The sequence below is a fragment of the Hippoglossus hippoglossus genome, chromosome 6 (genome assembly GCF_009819705.1).
Source record: "Hippoglossus hippoglossus isolate fHipHip1 chromosome 6, fHipHip1.pri, whole genome shotgun sequence".
In the NCBI taxonomy this organism is placed as follows: domain Eukaryota; kingdom Metazoa; phylum Chordata; class Actinopteri; order Pleuronectiformes; family Pleuronectidae; genus Hippoglossus; species Hippoglossus hippoglossus.
In genome coordinates this window covers 20,151,698-20,179,335 of record NC_047156.1, presented here as the reverse complement: position 1 = coordinate 20,179,335, position 27,638 = coordinate 20,151,698, and the positions used below count along the sequence as shown (strand labels likewise).

The window sequence follows — 27,638 nt, the reverse complement described above, 5'->3', positions numbered from 1 at the left end:
TCGTCCATAATCACAGTTAGAGACTAAACCGCCTCCTGACCTGTGGCTGTGTCTCACACACTCAATCCCATAATCTTCTCCTTTGTTCTCTGTCACCATCAATTAGTCATGTACCAGGAGTCAGCCAGGGGAAAGCGTTGTGTGTGTGCCCGTGTGTATCAGTGTGTGTGTGTGTGTGTGTGTGGGGGGGGGGGGGTTCTTGACTTAACTGTTACTGTATCTGCTGTATGTATTTATGTGTCTAAGAAATTGCTTACAATTACTCGATGGGAAGTTGTCATTTTCTCAAGCAAGCTTTCATCCGTGAATATTTGCTGGATTTCTAATATAACACAGTACATTGAGTATCTGTGGTACTTGAGTTGTTAATGGGGCGAAAAAAGTTTTACTATTCTTTCACATTTATACAATTTCAATAATAACAGTGAAAATAAAATACTTGTGAGTTGCTGCCTTAGAGTCAATCCAGGTTATTCTTTTATTCTGTTGAATATAGTTCAAATTTAATTTCACGAGCTGAAGAAAAAAACCACTGAGGAAATCTAAAAGCTGAAAAAATAACCCGAGAAGGCTTCTCCTTTTAGTTTATTAAAGGTTCTTTCCAGATAGACACACCTGAAACAGACTGTTTGTGATGTCTATCTTTACAGGAATACATGGACTTGGTCTAATTGGTCTTTGCTAGTTCAGATCAGTGTCTAGATTAAGAACAGGAAGGGTTTTGACTGAGCCAACACTCCCTTTCTCTCTCTTTATCTCCTCTTCACATCTACGCTGTATCTGTAAACCGTCCTCCACCTCCTCCCTTCTTGACAATAGGATTTCATGCTCGCTATAAATAGGCCTGAACAAGTTGGCACTCACCTGTTCAAGCTGTAACTAATCCAGAACTATTTCTACAGTTCCCTTGAGGTTCAGTGATTGGGGCCACGAGGTGCTAGGGGATGAGCAGGCATGCTGGTATGTTGGAGAGAAAGATGTAAAGAGAGAGAGAAAAGAAAGAAACGATTTTGGATGCAGGCCTAGTACGTTAAAATTTATAGATTGTGGTTTCAGGATGTTTTTGCAGCGCTTTTCCCATGTTGTTGTAATTAATTGGACACAGTCAGTCAGTCTTGGCAGGACAGGAAGAGCCGGTCAGTGAGGGTGGAATTGTATGCACACTAACAGAGCCTTACGTTTTGACATGAATATCGTATATACACCACCTTATCAGGCTCCTGTGTGTTTATAGGCCATTGTTGACAATAGCTGATACGCAGTGAGATAAATGCACTTTGATTTTCAAGGGAAACAATATGGTATTATGTGAGCCAGGGACACTTTAGACTGAAGTTACTGTGATATGACCACAGGCCAAATTTATGTGTGTGTGTGTGTGTTGAGGAGGGCAAACAGAGTGTTTGAGTGTTTGTTAAAGCCTTTGGACGAGGCTCCAAAACACTTGGCTCCCTTTCAAATGCTGGATCACTCGCTGATAATACAGACAGAGTTTTGATGCTGTTGCCAATTTGTCGTTAATAAAAGATATGTATTTAGATATGCAGTGAAAACTGCTGCGTACAGACGTCACCACAGGGAGTACATATATACAAATGCAAATGATTTATCATCTAGATGCTAATAATTTAACCTATGGAGTCTTGCTCAATAATTAATGTCTATTGGCATATGACCCCATACAGTAAACAGCATGTCTCATAACTATGTATGAGATCTTGTATTCGGCTAATATATGGTCGAAAGGCCCACAGACAAGCTTAATAAATCAGCCATATCTAACGAACCTCTTAATTGTGATTTACAGCCCAGTGCTACGATGGAGAGAGAGATGGCTAGAGAGAGAGAGAGAGAGAGAGAGAGAGAGAGAGAGAGAGAGAGAGAGAGAGAGAGAGAGAGAGAGAGAGAGAAAGAGAGAGAGAGTCTGCTGCTTTATTAAAAACGCTGCTTCCAGCAACTGTGAAATTCTTGTGTGAGTCTCACGAGAGGTTTGTACAGATAAGATACTTAATGTGATAAAAATCAGAACAGCTGGACGAGTAACTGTTACACTCACAGTCCAATCAACAACAGAGTACTGGGGATATTTATACATTAACTTAAAGCAGTAATCTTAACAGTTCCAGGTTTTTTGACTGCAAGTGGTGATTTAGCATTTTCAGTGCACGCAGAACTGTGATGTGTGGTTCTTTCGATTTTTTGTTGTTGTTTTGTTGTTTTCCTGTTGTTCAGGTTCTCTCTTTTATTTGTTCGTATTCGTACACAACAAGTGTAAAAGCTTCGGACCATTTGTACAATAGAATCACAACAGATTTTAAATGCTGCTGAGATCAAGATGATGAAGCTGAGCACCAAAAAACACTATCGATATGAAAAGCTCACAGCCTATTGCACAAGTCCCAGACTCTCCTCTTGACGTCATGTCATGTCGGATTGAACAGCTCCACCTGAGTCTTAAATATTTGCCCTGATTCAAGGGCTTAGGCCCATGTGAATAACAGCTGCTCTGACTGGCTGATTAACATGGCTTGGCTTTGTGCGCCGTGAACAATGTATATTCGCTTGTGTAAAAGAGAGACTGACCTCGTAACACACACATCTCTCGACATTCAAGGCTGTAACAGTGTGTGTGTGTGTGTGTGTGTGTGTGTGTGTGTGTGTGTGTGTGTGTGTGTGTGTGTGTGTTTGAGTTGCAGAAAAAGGTAGAGCATGTCTTGTAGTGTTCCCTCTCCTCGCCTGTTATTTCTTGGCTGGTATGAACTGGTCACAGAACTGCCTGTTCAACATTTCTGCCATGTGTTTATTGAATATAGGCTGCTCTTCCATGGTATCAGGTATATCTTATCAACTCGCACATAAGTGTTTCAAATCACACCGCCTGCTTCCCATAATACACACATACAGCTAAACACACTCATGTGCACTCTATAATGTTTGGCTTCAGCGAGTCCAGGGGACACACCGCGGGGGGATTAGTGTGGATTGTGACAGCTCGACATGCCGAGGGACACTGACGTGCCTCCAGCTGCCAAACAAGACAACTGCTCCTGGAGAGGAGAAGATTTCAGGGTGTTCCAGTGCTGGTTCAGCATGACCCCCCACAGTCACAGGGAGTTCAAGAGAAGCTTCACTTCTACAATATATTATCATTTAAACAAACCATTACGACCCATAACACAGCAGACTAAAGAGATAAGACCTACAAAAATTATGGTAAAAATACAGAATTGGAGCTTTCGACGGGATGATGCATACCCTGTGAGCCCGCAGTATCTAACTCAATCCGGCATTGCTAACTTTTTTTATTTTGTACAATAAGGTCATTGATGAGAAATGATTGGTTAACTTAAAAAGGTTAGCTTTTTGTTGTGTTGCGTAAAAAAACATCTGGGTGGTAGTGTCACACACATTGGTGACTCTTCCTTCTGACATGTCTGTATATGTGGCAGAGTTACATGCTATAAAAATGTAATTCCTGTGTTCTGGGGCTGCACGATATATTGAAAATGTATCGTCATCGCGATATCAAAATGCGCATCATACGTATTGCAAAAGACTTGAACTGCGATGAATGGTGTCCCATGGTGCCATGTATTCACGCTCTGCATGTCACTATATTTGGCCAATCAGATGGAGCCCTGCTGCTACGTAATACATTTAAGATATTCAGATCGTTGACTGTTTTTTGCGTCAATGAATCATTGTCGGAAGAAGAGAATAGAGAGAGAACAGAGAATTACGAGACGGCTCCGTCAAATCTCGCTCCCGGCTATATTCTACTGTGGAAAATTGTCCCGGGTCAAATTCATCACTATAAGTGGTTGATTGTATAAAAGAATTGCGTAGCTTATTTATGATAGTCCCATAACCTGAGGGAAAAGGAACGCACACACACACACACTGACTCCGCTGCTCTCTCTCTATCTGTTTGTGTGTGTAAGTGTCTCTCTCTCTCTCTCTCTCTCTCTCTCTCTCTCTCTCTCTCTCTCTCAGCTGAAGTCTCTGACCTGCTACAGTTTAAATGTTGATTTGTTTGAAACGACGCCACAATATCAACATCGATCATCACATAATGGTCCATACTTTTCTTAAGGAGTTAAATCTTTCTTTGGAGCAGCACGCACATTCATCAGCCATCCCGCTAGCTCTTTTCCTCTCTCTCTCTCTCTCTCTCTCTCTCTCTCTCTCTCTCTCTCTCTCTCTCTCTCTCTCTCTCTCTCTCTCTCTCTCTCACACACACACACACACACACACACACACACACACACACACACACACACAGTACACACGCCGTCTCATCGGACATATGTGTAAACTTAGACTGGGTAAAAACAACAGAATCTGTAAACTTGGTCAAAGTATGGAGAGCCGGAGGAGATGGCGGCGTGCTCGGTTTGACTCGATGCGGTTGGCGCAGTGTGCACCGCGAATGATAGAGACACAGAGAGGAGCATTAAATTACTGACAGAGATGATAGATAAATAAACAACAACTTTTCATGATCCAAACATTTATGAAAAGACCCCAAATCTCTCCCTGGGGCTGTGGAGCTGTCTGAGGTCCCTGTGGCCGGAGCCAGGTGGAATTTATTGGAACGATAATGATGCTTTTCGTGTTTTTTAAGTGTCTGCATAAGCTACTCACTGTATCGGGTCTATATTATTAGTGAAACCAAAGCAGTAAGACTTAAACACCATAAACTTAAGCATTTGTTTATTTATCGCAAGTCATTTCGTCAACGCACTATTCAACAAAGTTATCGCATATCGCATGTTTTCCTTATATCGTGCGGCCCTACTGTGTTGTTAGCACAGAGAACTTGTAACAACCATCTGTTTACATTACACATTCAGCCCGGTCAATAATTGAATAAAAATGTGTTGTTAATCGACTAACCAAAAGTAGCATGGCTCTGAATAATGCAGCCATTTCATGTTAACAAAGCAGAGGAAATCCTCGAAGCTCTCTCTCAGATAGGGAACAAAGCTCATTGTCAGAGGATAGAGAGGCAACTGGGATTACAATGGGGGCATGCAGTGAAATGACTTGTCAGTCTTAATCTGGGATTAGCAGGCTTTCAAGGCTCCTGGGTGCTCTAAAAGCCACCTGTTTGGACGCTCCGACAGATGATGTTACACCCTGACTTCTTGTTTGATTCTAATGCTTTTGTTTACGATTACGTTTACCATTATTTTGTGCTACCATTTTAAAGATTAAATACATGCTAATTTATTCATAGATGTAGTTTTTGCAGATCATTTAGAATTTGCTAAAATAAAAGTTGAGCAGTTCAGTTTTTCTGATCCTTTCCAAGTCTGTACTTTGTAGTCCAACGTGTTTGAGTATCTGTTTTTTATTCTAACCACAAACATGCGAACGGTCTATGATGCTTCCGCTTTCTATTGTCTGTGTCACCAAAGAACCGACATTTATTATAACTGTTATCCACTTTGTGCAAAGTGTTTGAGAGCGATTCAGTCCCTCTGTGCCATCATGTCACTTTAACTCTACATTCCCTGACTTATAAATGTTAAGCAGGGATGAACAAATGCTGTAAATTAGCAACGTTGAAGAACACTAAACAACGCCTGATTATTGTTCTCAGCTGCACTGAGACCCATGTGCCCTGTAATGATTTATTGAAGATCACATTTTTTTGCGACTAGCCTCAGGGCTAATGCAGTCACTCTGAAAAATGTGTGAGGGCAGCTGTCGCATTGCCGCAGGCTTCTATCATGACTTTCGACTGTTGATGTCACCCTGAAATAGACTGCCAATGACACTTTTGAAACTTAAGCCTTTGCAACATTATACTGCTTTGAATGCTTAATCTGGATAATTTATTTGACGTAAAGCACAGTAAACACATTTGCATTCCATAGGTACTTTATAAAAATACCCGCATTGTCGTTTTGAACAAATATTGAAACTTTATTGCATATATTCCAAAACCATTGGATGTTTTTCTTCCCTGGAAATAAATTTGCAATAGTTTCTTTTCTCAAGATCATAGGATCCCCCCTTGTTTGCGACAAGGACACAGGATTCCCCCTTGTTTACAGTTCATCCTTGTCAACTATATGGAAAGGTGAAAGCACTACAAAGCTCAAAACTTGTGGAACAAGCTTATAAGTGCATCACAGTGGCATTATGTCGGTCCACAAAGAGATCAGCAATAACCGGTGTGATATAAGGATAGTGGCTTGAGGTGAGAGGACAGGTGGCGGTCTGCTGCTACATCAGATGCTGATGCGTATTACCTCCGGTCAGGAGTTTGACAAATGGCAAGCTGCATATGCCTTAAGCTGATATAGATCAGAGATGAAAATAGGTGAAGAGGAAGAGAGGATGAGAGAGAAGATAGCAGAGTAAATGTCGATTTAAATGAAGAAACAAGATGCACAAAATGTACATTGTTGAAGGAATACAAGCTACCTTCTCCTTTTTCATGCCATACCTATAGCATATTTAAGTTCCTGATATATTGGTTAGTTTATAATAACTCCTCATCCTAAAATTTAAAATGTTATGCTCAGACTATGTTCAAGTTGGTGTAATGTTTTATTTTTTTAGGTGTGTTTTGGTGTATTTGGTAAATTCATTTGGCAGAAATGACACTATTAATTGTTATTTGTGATATGTGTCTAAAAACAGATATTGTATGATCTAATGGTGAGCCTTTACTTTACCTGTGATTGTGACATAGTTATATATATATATATATAGATATGACACTGCTCCTGATTTTATTTTGGTGTGTCCTAATTTAGAAGATCGACACTTAGGGGGCTCCTCAGGGTTCAAGTCTTGGTCCGCATCTATTTTCAATTGTAGCAATGGTGAGATGAAGCTTCACAAACCACTGGTTCTACATAGACACAGCAGAACCATATCACTTGAAGTCTTGGAAGTTCGGTCATTTTATGAAGTTAGATACCAATTTGTGATAAAACAAAAGTGAGCATGTTTTTCAAACTCTAGTCCTGTTTACATTTCAAAAGTCTTGAAGTCTTTCACTGGTTCACAGTTTAATTTAACTGGGGCTTAAAGGTCTAGGACCACCCGATAGTAGGACTCATAAAAACGTTTTATTAATCAACAGCAAGTTCAGTTGTTTCTGACTCTGATACTTTAGCTGTCAACACACAAAGATGCCTTGTGCTGATTTATCAGGGTTATTTCTATGAAGGATGGTTCTGTGTCTGATGTTTTATAGGTAGTGATGGCATGCCTGATAATGTGGTCTACTTTAAGGATTAAGAAACAAAATGTTCACACTGACCAAGTTCTAACTGGGCGCGAGTTTCCAGACAAACAGTCCCTTTGAGCCACCGAGTGTTGACTTTGGTCTTCAATGGTTTCTTCAATGGTTTACTCTGTATCGTTGCCATGAAGCAGATAAATGTATATGTGTACTGTATTTGTGTTAGCATGGGGTGTGTTCGCGTGCCAGGAAAAATAACAAGCACAAGGGAGGGTGTTGGTCAATAAGGCCGCTTCTGGATTTCTGGGGGTGTGCGGTTTTGGTCTCAAGGTACAGAGGTACAGAGCCTGGACACAGAGACCAAGCATAGTGGTGTGTGTTTACGCTCACTGTACAAACGACGCATTCATCATTTTTTGAGTGCTCCATCATTGGCTTTAATTGAGATTTTCCATCAGTGGAACTAATGGAGACATCAGATCCCATGTTTGCTCCAGGTGTCCAATCCGACGAGAGACAAAATCCTTACATCGCACTGTTTGTCTGCCTGATGAATAATGAATCATTTGTGGAAATTTGCAAAAAAGTTTGTTGTGGCAATTTTAAATCAAGATTTATTTCAAAACAAAATATTCTACAACCTAGTCCTTTTACTTGAATCAAAGGACACCCCACAAGACTTTATTATGATTACTATTTGCTGCCTCAAAACCTTTACTTGTAGTATATCATTTGATTGTTGAATTTAAAGAGTACATCCCTATTGAAAAGATACCAGCCTGCACAATATCAAATAACTTCCAACTCCGGCTTCTGTCCTAAAAAAGGCTCAACCTTACTCTGTCTTGTTTTGCCTTGTTGACAGTTTCAGACTTTTCTTAAAACTGAGGAGATTAAAGTGAAACTACTTCAACAACAATTTTCCTGGAAAGTCAGTGTCAGGTGACGATCATCCTTTAGGAGGATCTCCCTCTGGCAACTAGTACAATGTAGATGAATCACTGACCCAGTGACTAACTAATGTTTGTATTGGTGTGGTGTGTTGGGCCTGCAGCTCCCAGACATAACATGTCAGTCACAGTGGGCCATACTGTGATACCTTTACCCTCTGATTTAAAGCACTTCTTTGTTTTGGACAACTATGAGGACTAGGTGGGCAATATAGATGTTTCAACTAAATCTTGGTTCAAGTATTTATAATAATATATTTGACTTATTTATATTTCCTTTCAATTCAATTTAGAAACTGGTTCTACAAAAATGACCAAATAGGGATATATTTCCTTACATATTTCCCTGGACTAACATATTGCAGAGGAAATGGTACTTTATTAAATATTCTGTAATGTTGTTCAAATCCCTGGTTGTCACGTGTCATATCAATGCCAAAATAGTTGTTTATTACAAAAGATTAGATAGTGTTGATGATGGGGACATAAACTGTAACTCCAGGTGATTAAAAGACATATATAAAGAACATAAATCTAACAAGGTAAGCTTATAAATATAAGCCTACTGTGTTTAACCGAGGTTAAAACAGAGAACATACTAATGTTTAAGTTTTTTTTTAGACATCAACTGCATTACACTCTTATTCTTTTAGAAAGAAATTGGTCAGTTCACAAAGAGTTAACTCAGTCATACCTTGTACCCTGCCTGAATGCTGCCCATCTGCTCTGACTGCCTGTGGGTTGCTAATACTTTCTAACGACATAAATACATAGAGATTCTCAGTGTAATGCTGATGTCCACACAATGCCTTCTGTTTACGTGATAATCATGAGAGGATTTGGTTGTGACGGCTGATTGATGTGCACGCCGTTGTGACCCGACCATCTCGCCCTGCGTCTGGCCTCTCCTCACCTCCCTTCATTGTTTCACTTAAGCCATTAAAATGTCAGAGAATAGGCACAGTTGCAAGCGATAAGCACCTAGCTTTGAAATAGAGCAGCCACTTGTTGGCTCTGCTGGCAGTGAAAACCATGTTAATGGTTTGGAATTTCAGAAAACAAAACTGCTTTTCTTGCTATTATGGCAGTGACGCATTGGGCTGGTTTGGGGGTAACTGGTGTTGCTATTGAATGTGTCTATTTTTGGCAAAAGAGCCGGGCAGAGGAGAATCTCTGGGAGAAAACAGGGCAGCATGTGTGTGTGTGTGTGTGTGTTCACATTCCACATGTCTGACCTATGACAGTGCCCTCTGTTTGCAGCGCTGTGCGATGATATAATGAAGGTCCAGACAGACCCAAGATTTAGGAGCAGGGAGAGTCGCTCTCACACAAGGCCAATTCTCTCCAAGCTTTTTTTTTTCATTTATTTATCCAGGGAAATAACTGAGCACACATGTTCTTTTTAGCAACGCCCTGCTGCTCGTTCACACCTGGGAGTTGCCCGGTGCAACCACAGACTTCTACTGATGGCCACCAAACAATGTCACTAAAGCAATTAGAAAGAAGCAGACATTTAGGAGGCGACTTTATTAGACGCTATGAAGTTGCATTATGGGAAGGGGAGGATCCAGCTCTAATTCAATAGTCTATAATGGTTGGATTTGGACTTTTTTCAATTGAAATTTTTAATTTGTCTCTTTAATGTCTCTCAACTTTCTGGAAGTGCAGCACTACATCCCTGAAGTTTATTCCTTTGAAAAATAATACAATGACTGGATCTGACTCCTGGATAAACTTGTTTAACTTTGACCTATACTACCTATCGCAAGTTTGCCTTTTGTATATAACTGTGCAGACTTTATGGGTGTGTTCATTTTCCAAATACAATGGTAAATATAATGACTATGACGGCTTGTTTCTTGCCTCAGAGGAATATGTTAGTTTGATGTTGATGTGTCACATCGCTGCTCTTACCGAGTTAATAGTACAGCTAGAAATGATGAAACTACAACAGTTAAAACTCAAGCTGCAAAAAAAACAAATGGCACTGGACAGCAGTTTTTAATATAGGCTACACATCTAAAAACAACCTAGCATGTGTTGCTGCAGTGCCTGCACAGAGCAATGTTTCTACTTGAACCTTAAAAACTCAAACACTGCATTCCCTTGTTTTAGACGGTCCCACAGATGAACAATTTCAACGAAAGTCCTCAGTCTTCTTTCTGTCCTCTCATTCTGCGTCTCTCTTTCTCTTTGGTATTTCCCACTTCCTCAGCTATCCAGCTGGGACTGCTGGAGATTTTACACCCAATTGGTTGAGTCGGAGGCCTTTGTCGGAGCCCTTCTCTCGCTCCACAAGTGGCAGAAGGGACCTGGGTTGTGAATGGCGCTTTGTGTACTGTTTTTCTAAGAGGGGGCCCTCTCTCTCCCGCTCTCATCTGTCACAGGTCCCTCTCCGTCCACACTCCACAATGCCTGATTGTTTCTGCCAAGTCGCCAGGTTTCAGGCCAGATCTGAACAACGCTTTCCTGCCAAATTCTGACCCCGGTTTTCGTTTTTCTTCCTCTCACAAAGGGATTCTAAGTTACTGTCCACGTTTCAGACGGGGGACTTAGCTAGTTGTCCACCAGCATCAGTTTTTTGAATGTGTTTTTGAATGAAAGGCTGTAAGAATGTCCGTAGTCAGTGAAGGAAGCAGGGGAACCTAAACCAAAATGCTCAAAGGGAACAGTAAGTAACATTGCTGAATATACTATTATTCGTATTATTCATTACAGAACACAACATGCATTCAACTGAGATTGTATCATCAGGCTGCTAGCCATATACTTGTGGCATAATCTTTCTGACTTCACACTAATAAAAACTCTGAAATGTATGAAAATTGTAATTCTTCACTCAACAGTGCGTGCTGTGTGTAGTTATCAACCAGGCAATCTCCGCAGTATCACTTACCAAGAAATATTTCAGACAGGAGAACCACTTTCAGGGGAACGAGTAGATGTTTTTCTAGATGTCTGACAATATGAAAAGGCTTCTGGAGTGCCTCAGGGAGATGTGTGTGCAGACTGAATTTATTTTTCAGCTGTCAGTGTCACATTATTGTCACATTACTGTTTCCTGAGAGCATCAACCTGTATCTAAGCTCGTTTTTTGTTTGGTCTCTCTGGAAGAAGGTTGTTCCTTCTGCTATAATCGCTCAATTTCGTCCTGGATCTCAAAGGGGATGTCCTGATATTGTCAGGCTGAGGAGCTGCAGCCAAAAGAAAAAAATGTTCGGAAATTAAGACAAATAAATAACACCCGCACATTTTTTAAAGCGTCATCTACAAAGATTCTGAACAGGCGAACAACAGTGTTGTATTGTTGGCATCCCTAAATACAGAGCAGTGTCTCTCTGTTTTTCTTCGTGTCCTGACAATAACAGCTGCAGGCTGGTGGCAACACATAAATGGGCTGGATGGTAGTTGCTCCTTTATCGCTTCTAATTATTGTGTTGACTTACCGTTCACTTTTCCCTTTGTCCATATACACAGCAACCCGTTACTTTGTGAACAGCCAGAGAACTAATCTGACAATCAGCTGTAATTTGGTTACTATAAATGATCAGCAGCTTGAGCAACAAAGCAAAACAAACACAAAACTTGTTTGCAGTGTTAAAAACAAATCATCACGAACGCCAACATGTCATGTGACCAAAAAAACCCCCACAGTAGCTCCTAAACCCAGCCCATAACATTTCAGCCATGTAAGTCTAACAATGGATTCGTCTAAACTCCGGTAATGTGATTTTTTGCATGAAGTACACGGACCGACCACAAAAGGGCTCGTGGCATGCTTACCAACAAACACTGATACTGTTGCATGATGAAACCATATCGGTGGCAGCGAGTTATGAGGCTAGGCATTCCTGGCCATATGAGACACCAGTTCCAAGAAACCCAAGTCCTAAGCCCCCCCTGTAAACACAGCACCAGCAATATTGTCCACTAAATATAGGCTCTCCTCTGTCTTCTCCATCTCCTGCTCTCCGTTCGCTCCAGTGTGGATTGCACGAGTTGATCGCGGATTAGCGATTCGCTGTTTGTTGGTTGTCTGGGGTCTTATGATCTCATGTACTCATACCGCTGTGTCAAACAACAAAGGTCTGGAGAAATGTAAAACCTCGTGCCGACAGCTGTGGCTGTTTCAATAATTCCAATCAGGTGTATGAGTGGAAAAAAAACATGCTCAACTGAATCGTTCTTCTCAAACAGGCTTTAAACTCCACATTTCAGTAGTTACAGTCTTTTCACTGTTAAATGCCACTTTAACTATAATGTCTGATTAGGATTAATGACAATCTGTAGAGAAATTCTCCTTCAACAACTTGAATTATCAAACTGCTGAGGATGCTGGATTAGAATAATGTCAGCCATTCCTTCAGGTTATAAACCTGAAACTAAAGCCAGGATTGGTAATCCTAGAAAAGATAACAAGAGCAGGCTACACTTTGAAAAAAATAGACCCAATACTTCCCACCCCTGCCCAAACCGCCCTGTCATCAAAGCTACGCCCCCAAAACACAGGAACGCTCACTACCTGAAAACTGCTCAGTCTGGTACAGTTTTTCCATTCAAAACAGCCGCCAGCTATATCTGGAAACATCACTGACAAGACTGAACTAAAACACTAAAATATGTGGTGAGAACATCAAAACAAGGAGCTAAAAGAAGCTAAAAAAGTTCCAGAGAGCTGAGAGAAAAGCTATTGTCCATTTAGAAATAAAGATACCGCTTAGCAGGCTCCTTGATGTGACGCGTTCCAAAACGCATTCCATGAGTCCAAGATGTTGTTTTGTGGCCTTTATTATTACTTCAACTTAAAGCAAAATGTGACGGTCGACAGAACATAGGCCTCCTCCTGTCTTTGACTAAAACCAGCCAAACAATTTGAACAGGTGAAAAAGAAAAGAGACACCCCCTTGCCCCCCCTTACCATCTGAGGCTTGAATAACAAAACACAAGCTACATATCAACTTTGGCTGCTAAGTATAGTCAGGTGATTATTATTTGCAGGTTATTGATTATAACAGAGTTAAGCTTGTGCTCGCTTTTTTGGTAAAAAACAATCAATGAGTGGGACAGTGAAATAGACAGTATCTCAGTTGGTCTTCAATCTACGGGAGACAGTTATGTAGTTATAATAGTGTTCTATTAATGGTTCTGCTGCATCTTCAGGTCAGAGGGGCGCAGGTCTCAGCTTTCATGCCGTGACACTGGCCACCTCTGATTTAAGCTGCAGAACAGAGTCAGTGGAAGCTGCATTCTGACACAGGTAGTAAAAGACCACATGCACAGAACATCACGACCTCCAGGAGCACTTTAAGTCAAGAAAAGCCCTCACGTTACATTACTACTTACTTTACACCTGCAAGTATCAGTGGGTACAGCGAGTTTTAGAGAGTACATAGTACTCAAACACACTTTAGATCTATGCTTTGCACATGCTTCTCCTTCTTATTCACTCCCTTCTTTATTCCCTCTCTCTGTTGCTCTGTTGTTCACAGATTTTAAACATCTTCTTAACACATTAATTTTTTTGAATTCATTTTTTTGCTTCACTCTGGCTTTTTGGTTTCAGTCTGTTATCTCTTTATCAACTCCAACTGTAAATTATTTTCACCTTTTGCTGCCCCCCCCCCCACACACTTTCACTCTGTGGCCCTGCTCTTTCTCTTCAGACATTTGACTGAGGGTCAGATTTACGTTTGAGGGCACTTGCAGGAGGTTGCATATTTCAAAGATAGACACCCATGCCGTTATTTAGTGAGCGCTGAAGTAGCAATCTGTTTTACCTCACAGAAGTTGTTTGTCTGTCTGCACTTGTGTGCGGTGTGTGTGTGTGTGTGTATGTGGGGGGGAATTTCTTACCCTGTTTTCAGGAAATTAGAGCAAAAACAATTCCTGACAGTCTGACACAGTTTTTATTGGAATTTTCCCCTTTGTCAGTTATATAACCTCGCTATTTGATGTGGGTGTGTGTGTTGATGAAATTGTTTGTGTGTTTGTGTATGATGACTTACAGGGACCAATTAGCTGCGTGAAGACAGTGCGATGAGGGAAATCCTCTAAAGTGCGGCTTGTATTTAGATTTGAATGAAGAACTGACTGGAGAGGAGAGTTTTAGGGGATGAGTGTGGTTAATGAATGTCCTCATAAGTATAGTGCAACAAAGGGAAGTCGTTAAAGTAAATGATGTATTAGCCTAATGACTCCCCCAGCCTGAGGCTCACATTAGGAAAAAAAGGAAATGTTTTACACTGAAACTCAGGACAGCATCTGCTTGAGAAGCCTTGATGCTGCTTAGTAGATTATCCCTACGGTCCTGTGTGTGTGTGTGTGTGTGTGTGTGTGTGTATGTATGTGTGTGTGTGTGTGTGTGTGTGTGTGTGTGTGTGTGTGTGTGTGTGTGTGTGTGTGTGTGTGTGTGTGAGGAACTTTCAGCTTGGTTGTGATGCAATAGTTATAAGTTGCCCTGAGTTAGAATATATATCACAAATTTGATATGTATTTTAATTGCTCATGTGAGAGTGAGCTGTAATTACACCTTTAACGTTCATGTCTGCGTTTTGAATTAAGCTCTGAAATTAACGGCAGCTTTTTGTCGCTTTAATATTCACTCAAGACTGGAAAAAATAGGAAAGCTCTTAGCAGGCTAAAAGCAGAGTACCCTGAATTTTTGGGAAAGTTGAGTTATAGATTATTGATCAACAATCTATATAATACAAAGTTATAAATGGCTTATTTACAATGAATGAGCTGCAGCAATAGCAGCAGTTAAGAATACATCTTTAAACAGCAGACATTGTATGGGCCGCTATTTTTGAAGCTTCATATTTATTATAATAATATTCTCATTATTTGAAGAAGTCTCAAATACAATGAATGTTTATCCTTTCACTCAGTTACAGACCAGGAGGAAAAAAGATTTCACACATATGCATCCATTTATAGAAACACAAAGGTATTTCACTGATGATGAATTCTTCTTCTTGTTTGTTTGGTTTATTGGCAGGTGGCAACCAACGTCAAGGTGCATCACCGCCATCTACTGTGTCTTCTATAAAAATAAACCTTGAAACAGAAGAACTAGAACAGGGGCTAACAGGCTGTTGATAAATACACCGAAGCATATAGAAGAGCAGACCTACAATAAATACATAAAGTATCAATAATAAGTGTTGTATATTAAAGTGATTTAAGTGAGCTAACATGCAGAATTCCTTCAACAAACACATGATGACTAGTTTAATTAACACTATTTATAAAAGCAAATAGGGAATACCAAAAAAAATTGTGTTATTTGTAAAACATTTAGAGACATACATAGATTTATACATACTTAATAAACAAAAATATACTTTCTGAATGGAGAAGAGCTCATATTTCACTTTTGTATCAGTGATCAGTATTGATCACATCGTATTATCATGAGATCAGCAGCGCAAGTTTAGTATTTCAATGGTGACTTAGCCTTTTTCTTAAACACGGTTGTGTTCAAGTCTCTCCTCTCCTCTTGTCTCCTCTCCTCGCACCACTAAGTGGTTTTCACCAAAAATGTAATTTTTTTTTTACTTTCTTCTCTCATAGAATGATGTCTTCCATGCGAACAACGCCTCCCTTTCAACAACCATCTGAAGAAGAGGAAGTGGCCGGTCAGGACGCGGCCTGGGCCAAACACGAGCGAGAGAGCCCGAAGGAGACGGCATCTCCCTCTTCGCATGACCTACCCCACCCTGACGAGCTGCAGCCAATCAGAGAAAAGACGACGGATATTGAGTGGGACAACGTTGGGCCTGCTGTGATGGTGAGGAGTGAATTATGCACAGAGTTGAAGAATTGACCATATCCTACCTTGAGATATGTTCCTATAACTCAAATCTATAACACAAATGTGGTCAGTGTGCAGACGCAGTGTGCACACTCAGGGCACACAGCTCATAAAACACTCATGAAGGAGTACACAGGGTATACAAATTCTCATGCATAATGATGATGGTGCACTATTGGAGAGCACACACGCCCACACACACACACACACACACACACACACACACACACACACACACACACACACACACACACACACACACACACACACACACACACGCTCACACTCTCTCTCTCTCACACACACACACACACACGCACTCACACACCAGTGCCTCTCTCTGGTCTGTGTGCTGCAGGCAGTGCTGTGGGCAGCCCAGTGAGGGTTCTCCTCCAGAGACTTATACCCCTTAGTTCTTCTCCACAGCCTGCGTCCGTGTGTGTGTGCGTGTGTGTGTGAGACAGAGTGTGTGAGTGTGTGTGCCGAGTAGTAACTTGGCTTCAGGTTCTGTTGGTCCCTAATGGTCGAGGCATGTTTGACTTTGGCCTCTGAGGAAAGGATAAAGTTCTTAGAGGAAAGTTTCCTCAGGTATCGGTGTTGTGGCAGAAGACAGTACTCAGACAAAAAATGTCGTTCATATTCTAAATTCATTTGAATGTGGCCGTGATGCCAAATTCTACCGGACATAATGATATTTATGTGCCGCTTTGAGGTAATAACTTATTTCCGATCAATCATTCTTAGCGCACAATACGAACCTATCAAAGAAAGTGATTTCAAACTTACCATCACTTAATGGTCTGGGTTCAAAGTGACCTTGAGGCAAAAATGTTCCTGAATACATTGTGCAGGCTCACTCTTTTTCCTATTTCACCACGTTTCTTTTCTTCTTTTCCTTTTTGTTAAGTTATCAAATACTCTTTTCACACCTGAATATGTCTACTGTCCCTCATGGGCAACCACAGGAGACTGACAGCGTATAAAGAATGGATTCCTTTAAGTGTGTTCTGAAAAAGAAAACAGAGAAAAGGTAGTTTTAGGGCCAGAAAATAATCAAGTATTGGTTATTTTCTGGGAGCAATGAAGCCAGCAGGAGAAAATGGCAGCGCCACATTTTGTAAATTTTAGAAAGAGATGCAAGATGGACAACTTTGTGACAGAAAAGGTGGAGCATTATCCGTGCTCTGTTGTGTTTCATAAATCGACCCGAGCCTTTGATGTACTTAGAGATATTTTTCCTTTTCATATCGAGCATATCGTCTTTACAACCAGGTAAGAGACCAGATCAATGTTTGGTGCCTCACTCAAGGACAATTTGCAACAGGTTTACCCTCGAATTGTCTGCTGCCGAGAGTGAATGCGTGACCTTTCAGTCTATAAGTCGAGCTGACCCTCACACCTTCCTGACTGCATCATGACGCTTGTATAACTCCAGGGCGGCTTTATGTACGGACCTGAAAACTCACACCTGAACAATCCACGAGTGACACACTATCTCCTAATCCTCATTACAGAGGCATCTTCCGCTTAAAGACAAAGTGCACACCACGGCCTCCTGGAGCCATTTCAAGGGCGTCTTAAGATCTCACTGTTAGCCAAAGCCCCTTGTCTTTGAAACATAAGCCTCCTAAAGTTCTTGGAGATCCCCCCACTCTGTAAGAGGAGGAGAAACCGTCCAGAAATAGCCCTGGTGTTAGAACACCTGTGCTAAAGTGTCTGTTGTGTGGGACAATGTGGTTGTCTAGAAGGGCTTTCTGTCTCGGTAAATATATCCTCCTTGGACCTGTTGCTTAACTCAGCAACAGTGGGACATAAACATGCTGGTCATAAAGCACAAAATAGAAAGTGCCATTAGAATATCTGCTATCAACAAGACTTAAGTCACTGGCTTTGTGTAACCTTCACTGTTACAGGAATGAATTAGAATTCACTAAATGTTGAATTACTCTAGATTTATAACTACAGAAAACATCAGTGATTTTTTTACTCCCTCTAGTATAAGTTAGCACTACCTCAGACAACTGTCATCAAACGTGTGTATGTTTTTGGCGGATTTCTGTGTGTTGGAGGCTATAAAATGTAATATTTTTTCCCCCCTGATAGTGATTCAATGATGCCAGTATTAGAGCTGTATAACGTTTTATTATATTTTATTTAAATTATTTGAATTAATCTACAAATATCTTTTCACTTTGACTAATTCCAGATTAGACATACTCAGTTTTTCACACTATGTTTTGGGTATTTGAAGACTTAAGCAGAGAGATGACTTGCCACCTTTAACTGACACAGACATATATCTTTATAATAGAATAACAGATATAGGCGCAGCCCATTTAAACTTATGCAATCAAGTGACAGGACAGGTCTCCTCATGATTGATCTGGTACCGCTGACTTTCTTTTAAAGCCATGCCAGCCAGCTAATGAAAGCACATCTAAGCATGTGCAAAAAGTTAATAACAGGGCTCCCAGAATGCATTAGGTGATGACACACAAAAGCCCAAAATCAAATGCCTTGTACAGCCTCTAACTTTAAACTCTTGTTTCCCCAGGACAATGAAAGCAATAAAATCTGCTCGGTCTACTCCTACCAGACTAACTCTACCTCTCCACACAAGCCAGAGGAGTGTTCCAGGGATCGCGGGGAGCCCATGATCGGCCTCGCGTTCGGGACCCCGGAGCGCCGCAAAGGCAGCCTTGCAGACGTGGTGGACACACTGAAACAGAAGAAGCTTGTGGAGCTGACAAAGACAGAGCAAGACGGTAAGGCGATAATTATCTTTGTGTGTGTGTGTGTGTGTGTGTGTGTGTATTTGGACTTATTTATTTGTGAGGACCATTTTTAAGACTTTTTTGGAAAGTGACACATTTTGACTGGTCCTCACTTTTTCAAAGGCTTGTTTGATGGTTAAGACTTACTTTTGAGGTTTGGGTTAGAATTAGGTTTAGGTCAGGGTTAAGGTTAGAGATGGAGATGTGATGGTTAACGTTTGGGCAAAGGGCTGGCAAATGCATTATTCCAATAAGTGTCCTCACTAAGATAGAAGTAGAAAAGTGTGTGTGTGTGTGTGTGTGTGTGTGTGTGTGTGTGTGTGTGTGTGTGTGTGTGTGTGTGTGTGTGTGTGTGTGTGTGTGTGTGATTTGTGTGTTTTTATTGGCAGTGTAAGGAGACAGACTTGCGCACTCATTGAACACTTATTTTATTATTAAACCTTCATACACATACATTCAAGACCTGGCTAGACACATTTTTTGACATGTTCAACACTATAGTCGTCTGAAAACCTTGTGTTCTAGCTTTCATTCCTCAAAAAATGTATGAATTGTAATGCATTTTTATTCTATTTGAGAGAATTTTGTATATAAGGTTTTACACAATGATATAAATCCAGTGAGGAGCCTTTGTTCACCTTAACCGTTAGTTAAAAAAACTAAATCAATAATAGAAAAGTGAAAATTATATGCGTAAACACCTCCATCAGACAGAGCTTTGAAGCTGAAAGAAGAAGTTACATTACTCATTCATGGATTGCAGCAGGAATTCATAAACCTTTAATTCAAGCACCCATTTATATTTTGTATATTAGATTTTATTACATTTAGGCAGAGTCATTTACTGTATAAGCTTGTGATTAGTGTTAGAGTCAGATCTGTTGATTCTTCAGTGCCATTTTGTGGTTGTTTCTTGTCGTCTTTGTGCAGCTGTTGTAAAATATAAGTGTTAAAGCTAAAATCCACTGAGACGAGAAACGTGCCGGTCGGGATGTCTGAACCAAACAATTATTATATATAACAAAATAAGCTAAAGATATATATTTTAACCTTATAATAACTCTCAATAAGCTGTATCCATGTGGCGAATTGTTTATTTTAACAGAGACTGTGGTGCTGTGAATAGAAAAGGACTCGCAGGCTTTTAAAACAGTTTATTTCCTCATATCTGATCGACAGGATGTTGCTCGTCTACCCCTCGCTCACACGTCGAGCAAAAAGCAACATTACCTGTATTTTGTTTTCCCTTTCGGAGCACATCCTCTCCAGAGGATCTTTGAACATCTAAAATTACAACTGACAGATCCCTCGCTCGTTAGATCACAATATCAATCAGTGAAAACACCGGTTTCCCTTTCTCCTCTGCTCGTCTGATCTGCACCACTAACACAGAACAGCACTGGAGCCTCCCAGCATGCCTCAGCTTGCCCCTTCCCACCCCACAGCAAGCCAGATCTAAAACCATCTAACACCCCTCTTTACTGTTTTGTGCACATAGTAATCGTGATGATATCAGAGGAGCGCTTGATCTCTCTCATTTAGAGGTTTTACTTTGTTATTGATACAGTAAAGTGGGCCAGAATGGAACAGCCAGAGGCGTACTACAGTACACAGTGTCTTTAGTTGAAAGATAGGTAGCTTCACCTCTTATCTACTGTGCGGAAAACAGTTTGAAAGGAAAAACGTGTGTGTGTGTGTGTGAGTGTGTTCAAACGTTCTGTGACATCTGCCCGTCAAATCAAAGGAGATGTGAGTGAAGGAACTTTGAGTGCATGTCTTGTTTTTTTTTCCTTTTTCCATTAATTGCTTAAGTTTCTGCTTTCACATTCGACCAGGCAGGTTGGACCCTGCTGAGCTTGTGCCTCTCTCAGTCAGCAAAATACATCAGAACAATGTTTTTCTCATCACTGTAAAAATGAACAAAACTACCTTCAGGTTTCTCAGGATTTTTTCATTATTTACATATAAATGTCCGATATTGTCAATTGGATAAATATCATTTGAAAAGGCCAAATCTTCATTTTAAAATTTTGTGGATGTTCACCTTCTCTCCTGTTAATTGCAGCTATGATCTGAAATGCCAATAATTCTATATCCAGGAGGCAGGGGCATTAACTCCTGTGAAAACAGTGATACATTTGAAACTCTGAAAAAGTGTTGGAGAAACACTGCGACAAGCGATACATTTTTTTTCAGCCTTTCTCAATTGCATTTTTATTAGATTTCTAGCTTTCAAAGGCTTTAGCAGTCTCGAAATATGACATGATATTTATTTCTGTGTGGCACAAGTTAAGGATGCATGTTTCTACATTTAGAAAACAAAAGCATGGAGTTGAATTCGAGGTTCCCTTATTCCTGATTTTGCACACAGCTTATGACTTCATAATAAATAGACAAAATAACAGATGTAAACAAGATAAAAACAACATTTAAAACAATGGATAGAGTTGTTGTGTCTGAAACAAGCTTTAATTGTGCATAACAGCAAACAGATCAGCAGTGGATTTTACACGCACGGTACCTCAGCAGCACCGCAGCACAGCAAAATGGTTCCCATTTCCTGCACAGTTTCCCTCCGTTATTGGGATAAAAAGCAGAGCAGGAACAAATAAATCGAGTTTGGCTCTTCCTTTGCTAATTAGCGGAGCTGCTATCCCCGAGGACTAACAAGTGGCATTGATCACGCTGCAAACACTTAGCTAAGACAAAAACAAACGAGATAAACATGTGCAATACTACCAGGCACACTCAATCATACGGCGTCAGCGGGAATAATAACTCTGTCTCCGGGCCTTGTAAATACTCTTGTGAATGGCTGCGATCCTTGAGGACGCATTGTAAAAATGTCTTTCATGTGGTGCTGTGCCAATGCATTTCATTTTGAGCCTAATGTAGCCCCACGTATGGAGACTGACAGGTGCCCCTGCGTCTTTTCCTAATGAGTTGAATTGAAATGGGAGGACGTGATCAATAGATGGCTGAGGCTGAATGCTTTATTAAGTGAGTTCTTCAGCAGTAAACAGTTGCATTCAAAATGGACGGGCAATGAAGCCCCACACCCTTTTTTTCTCATTTGTTAATTTGTTTGACGAATGCTTCTTCATTTAATCACAGCTGTCTCTCCTTCACTGTATTGTTGTCTTTTTAAATTTTCTTTGTCTCCACATGATGGGATTACTGTTAGTTTTTTTTCCTTTTTCTGTGTCTATCCTTCAACTCCTGAAGCCTTTTCAAATCACTTTTGGAACATTTTTAGAATCCCTCTTCAGCAGGCAACCCTGCACACATCCTGATTTAAAGCTTTGTTGTGAGGTATTGGTAAAGGTGAAGCATTTTAATTTCGTAAGCTCTTAGATTTTATTTGTTTTGTAGAAGCAATGTAATGCACACAGGAGTGCAAGGCCAATCTGGTAAATAGGCTTATATACTGATTGCTGGTGTGACACAGATGAGAGATTGTTTTTTGTTTTAAGCGCCGTCTGGCAGAGAGCTCCACAGGTTCGTTCTGCGTTTGTTCCAGGTCATTTTTTCCTGACTCTTAAGACGCACGTGTTCATACTGACACTTAAAACAGGGTTTTGATCCGAATCCTCTTGCAGTATGACCAGATTTGATCATTTGCACTCAAACAGCAAGCACATAAAAGCCTGAACAATGCCATCCCTTGCTTTGTGCGCCGCCTCCCGCTGAAAAAGGTCCAGTCAGCTGAGAGCTCCCAGGTTAGATTGGCTGCATGATCAAATGGAACAGACCCTATTACCCACTGAGCGCTCACTTAGCCTAACATGGCTGACCCCTCCGTGCACTATAGCCAGGAGCTAAAGTGTGGATGATGTCGCTTTTAGCCTTTGTGCCGTGCTCACCCCCTGTTGGCGCACTGTAGGCTGTCCACTGCTCAGAGGAGCCCTAAGTGCCTGCGACAGTTCTAATGAATAGATACGGCCTTGCTTTGCAACCATTTTTTTCGTCTTTTTTCACCTAACTGCCGCTTCATTTTTTAAACACTTTACCTAGAACTCTTTAAGACTGTGTCAAATTGCTGCAAATTGCCTTTTTTCACCTGGACTTTCACAACATACAAGCCAAGAGGTTGAAGGTCCAATGTTTTCTTGACAATTTTGCATTTTCTTTGAGTTGTGTGTGCATTGTGCGAAGGTTACAAGGGCTTGCTGCATACAAAAGGCTTCCTCTATACTGTTGAAGCACTTAAACTGGTAGACTGCTTACTGAATAAAATGTTCAAGGCCGGGAGGAGAAGAAAGAATGTGGGCCCCGGACATGCTGTTGAATAGAGATGCTCTACATATAGGTGAAAGTCTGGAATAAACAGAGAAATAAACCAAACAATAATGTGTTGCTCATAAGCAAAAGCATCATTAAATTAGAATCAAACATGTTTCTTTGACCCTGTATATATATATTTATATATATGCATACTGTTAACGGCCCCCTGGCAAGGCCGCAGCGCCCTCATGCCAACTTAGTCAGCCATCTAATGTGCCCAGAGCAGCTCTGGCGCCTGGCAAACACTTAAAACCAGTCTAATCCCTGCTTCCACCCCAGCTCCTATGAATTACTGTACAATTCATGTGTTCCATTTGCAAATGAGATTGGGCTTGATTACCACCACACTGTAGTGCTCTTGTGGGAATATAAAACAGACACCTGTGTGACTAATTTGTGAATTTGTCCGGAGTTGTTAAACGAGAGTTGAGTTAAGGTCTTTGCAAACCAAGTTCATTTTCCGTTCAAAGTGTCTGCACGTTAAAAAGGATATACAACCTCACTTTTCGTCTGCACTTTTCTCATTCGGTCAAAGGTGTTTCAAGAGAGTTGTTTGAGCACTCTGAGCCAGACATAGAACAAGTATACCTTATCTGCCAGCTACTGTTCAGGATCAGCTGGATCACAGGACTTTGTTTTGGACTTTTTAATGTGCAGTCTAAGAAGACGGCCTCTCAGGATTGGATGGACCCAATATTTCCCTTTGTGTGACAGGATCCCCAAATCATCCTCACTGCTTGACTCCTTTTCATCTCCTATACTTAGAATTTTCAGAATAATAAAACGCATCAGACCCAGTGTGCAAGGTTTCTACGCGTGGTGACTTTTGATTGGTTGATGGATTTAAAAAACACAAATGAAAAGGTGAGAAAACTTGGTGAGAAAACTCCTCAAGGACATATCCTTCCTCTTCAAGTTCTACAAAAACCATAAGAACAACACATATCTGCCTTTTTCAGCAGGGATTAAAATGTGTGAAAGTGACATGGATGAGGCTTCAAAGTCAGGCAGTGTACTACTCATAGACTGAGAGGAACATTGCTCTCATGTTTTATTCATTTTTGCAGAACATTGACAATGTTGACAGGCAGTCTGACACAGTTTGACAGTCACCCATCGGTCTGAATGCACAGCAGTGGGAGATTTGAACTACATCATTTGTATGTGTTTGTTACAGATATCACAACAACAAAAGGGAATCCTTACCCTCGGTATTCATATAAACCCAAACCAATGATATAATTTTAGACTTGGGAACACCACTAGCTGCCCCTCCCGTCATATGGAAACGGGCGACATCACAGCTTCCAGTCTGGCATTAGTGGCAACATGATGATGCATTCTGCAATCCAACAAACCCAGCTTTCTTTTCATAAGTCATCACGACTGCCATGTTTTTTTGGAGGAAACTTGAGCTCATAATAGCTCATAATTAGGTGTAAAACACAAAACCTTTTCCATGGTTCAGCTGTACTTCCCCACATTTTTTCCTGCCCCAATTCCCCGCCTCAGTTTAAAAAAATGATTAAAGGCCGTGAAAATCAGGCCGCACAAAACAGTTGGTCACAAAATATTTTTTTTTCATTTCGTGAGAGAGCTCTGTTTTTGTGTGTGTACTCGTAAACAGCTTGGTTGAAAAATAAAATCTGCCGTCACAAATTCACTAATTTAGCAATATTTGAATCAAAATCCAACCCCGGTCGAGGATCTGCTGGAAAAATGCGCTCACAGTCCTGATGAAGCAGATTAACTCGGATTCAAACTCTTGGAAATAAAACTTCAGCATGTTTTATAAAGAAATATTTTATGGGCTTTTAAAAGCTTGTATTTTATGTGAAGCCTTTGTGTCTGAATTTAACAAATTAATGACACTGATGAATGATGCATTCCTGGCATAATCAATATACAGCAATGGGGAACATTTTAATGGTTGTATTTATACACACTTCTACTGCCTTGAGACCTGTTATACAGCTGTTTGTGCAGCTACAGTTTTATGAGCCTTGTCCCTTCACTGTGTGTTCAAGCTTGACTTCTTGTCCAGTTTGGAGGAGCCTGCACTGTGTCTTGACTTCAGGACGGGCCAGAGCTGGGCACCCAATCACCCATATAATGGCTTCCCCAGCTGGAAGAGGGGGTCAGAGCGAGGCCAAGCTTTCCCCTAACCCTGTCGCTCTGTGACAATAGAGACATTCTGCCAGGCTTCGCTTTGTTCTCTCGCTGCTGAGAGCCTGTTTCAACATCTCTGCTGTTACTGCCACTCAAGCTGTGGAAAGTATGCTCTCTCGAGGAGGGGGCTGTTGTCGGTGTACAGACTCTGAGGGACGCGTAAACGTGTGCATCCTCGAGCATGTGCTCTAAGAGTTAATCGATGCTCCACCTGGAATATAACATTACATTAGATTCCCTTTTCTTTACAGAAGAACAAAAACAGAACCAATTAGCAGCTCAGCTATTAGCCCGGGCCTGTCAGGAACACAGTTTGAAGGGTAAATCATCTGCAGACCATTTCACCTGAGCTGCAGATGAAGCCATAGTGCATGACAGAACCTTGAACTTCCACATGGCCTGTGAGCCCTGTATGCCTGACCTGTGTGTGTGTGTGTGTGTGTGTGTGTGTGTGTGTGTGTGTGTGTGTGTGTGTGTGTGTGTGTGTGTGTGTGTGTGTGTGTGTGTGTGCATGTGAGGGCTTATGGATACATACACTCAGGTGGAAGTAGTTGTGATGACAGCTTAACAGGCGAGTTGGGTTGGCCCCCAGAGTTAAGCTTATTGGCTAATTAACAAGGTCTTGGCTCTGGCACTATGTTTGCCGTCCTCTATGGGATTGGCAGCTTGAGCTGTGATTGTGTGCAGGCAGAGACTTTGTCTGCGTGTGCGTATGTGTGTGTGTATGTGTGCGTGTGTGCGCGTGTGCATAAAGATCAGCACTATTGAACAAAGTCCCGTCCCAACTTGCTGTAATATATTGTGGTGTGTGTGTGTGTGTGTGTGTGTGTGTGTGTGTGTGTGTGTGTGTGTGTGTGTGTGTGTGTGTATCGAAGCCTGTATTTTCTCCCAAACATAAACTTTTCTTTAATCTTGAGCTCTAATCTCCTTGTATACGTATTGTAGCTGCATGTGGTGGTCAGTACTGCTCCTCGGCTCTGCCAACAGGCCAACTCCCCCTGGACTTCTTGTGGTCGGTTTCAATCTCTTCCACTGTAATTGATAGGGATCTCTTTACTAATGATCAGCCACAACCTGTGGGTCTTGACTACAAATACAGTCAGTGGGATATGCCTGGTAGCCCTCTCCTGCTCAGCTTGGCTGCAGGCCAGCCAGCATGTGGTACTGGCGCATGCAATGTGGTTTGCTGGAACAGTTTTGAATGTTGTCCAAAAGAATCAGATTAAATAGTGATTTTATCAAGTCCTGCCCTTTTTCCTTTTTTTAAAGTAGGATTTCAGTGAAATGCCAAATTGTTCACCTGGTCATTTTGCATCTGGCACAGGAAAACATGATACAGGCATAATAAAAAAAGAAGTACTGTCTGTGTCACAGCCAAGAGGGATCATGTTTGAAGCCAGTGGAGCGTGTTTGACTTGTCAAAGATATGAACTTAAATCTGTTGAAAAACAAACTGTGATTTCATCACAGTTTGTTTCCACCAGACCGTCACACGCATGGCTTTAATACACAGTATACTACATGTCCAATCAACTCGAAATTTATTCTTATGAACTTGTTTTTTTTACTTAAATATATAAGTAAGACAAAAATCTGCTTATTTTAGGTGTTAAAATTGATAATGCAATAATACAAATGACATAAAGAATAAAAAAACAAACATGCAGCACAGGCACAATTTCTTTAATATTGACCTAACTGCAGGCAGAGTTTTCTCCTGGTCACAAAAAAACATAGCAACTGTTAAACGTGTGGAAATATGAGTATTTTTCCAAGAAAATATATAAAAGTGTACTTATCTCAATCTAAAGTCTAAATATAAGACTGCATGTTTTGTTTTATAGATTTTTCTGCACAGATTATTTGTTTTTCGGCCTTGGAGTTTTTTTTTAATGCCAAATGATTCTTACTGATTTGGGGAAATATTTAATGTGGCTGCATCAAAGTACTTACTTATTGGAATATACTATAAATGATGATCCCTCCTGTCACAGATGATTTAAAGAGCTGTGTCATATGTGCAGTATATTCTCCATCTCATCCCATCCATTTTTCTGATATGGACGTGTCCGTGGCATCAGGATTGGGATAGAGGGGATCCACTTGCCTTTTCTCCTCTCTGGTCAGCTGTGGAGCAGCAGCCCCCCCCCCCCCCCCCCCCCCCCTCCACTGATCCCCCTCACATCTCTCTTCTGTGACCCAAACCACAGCCCCCCCCCCCCCCCCACACTGGCTCCCCCGGGGGCCCGAACCAAAACAACGCTTCTATTGTGTTTGAACCACACATAGTGCTGTGTGGACTTAGGTGTGTATGTCTGTGTGTGTGTGTGTGTGTGTGTGTGTGTGTGTGTGTGTGTGTGTGTGTGTGTGTGTGTGTGTGTGTGTGTGTGTGTGTGTGTGTGTGTGTGTGCTAAGTAGGTAGGGTTTCATATATCATGCCTAAA

The 27,638-nt window shown here is 41.0% G+C and overlaps 1 protein-coding gene across 13 annotated transcripts in view; it reads left to right on the top strand.

Annotated features, from left to right (window-relative positions):
• LOC117763653 (transcription factor SOX-6-like) overlaps nt 1-27,638 on the top strand; it is a 106,358-nt gene that overhangs the window by 22,021 nt on the left and 56,699 nt on the right. For all 13 annotated transcript variants that reach the window (XM_034588978.1, XM_034588970.1, XM_034588979.1 and 10 more), the window contains 2 exons: nt 15,727-15,943; nt 18,522-18,732. In XM_034588978.1, coding sequence (XP_034444869.1) covers nt 15,727-15,943; nt 18,522-18,732 — 428 coding nt within the window. The remainder of the gene's footprint in view (nt 1-15,726; nt 15,944-18,521; nt 18,733-27,638) is intronic.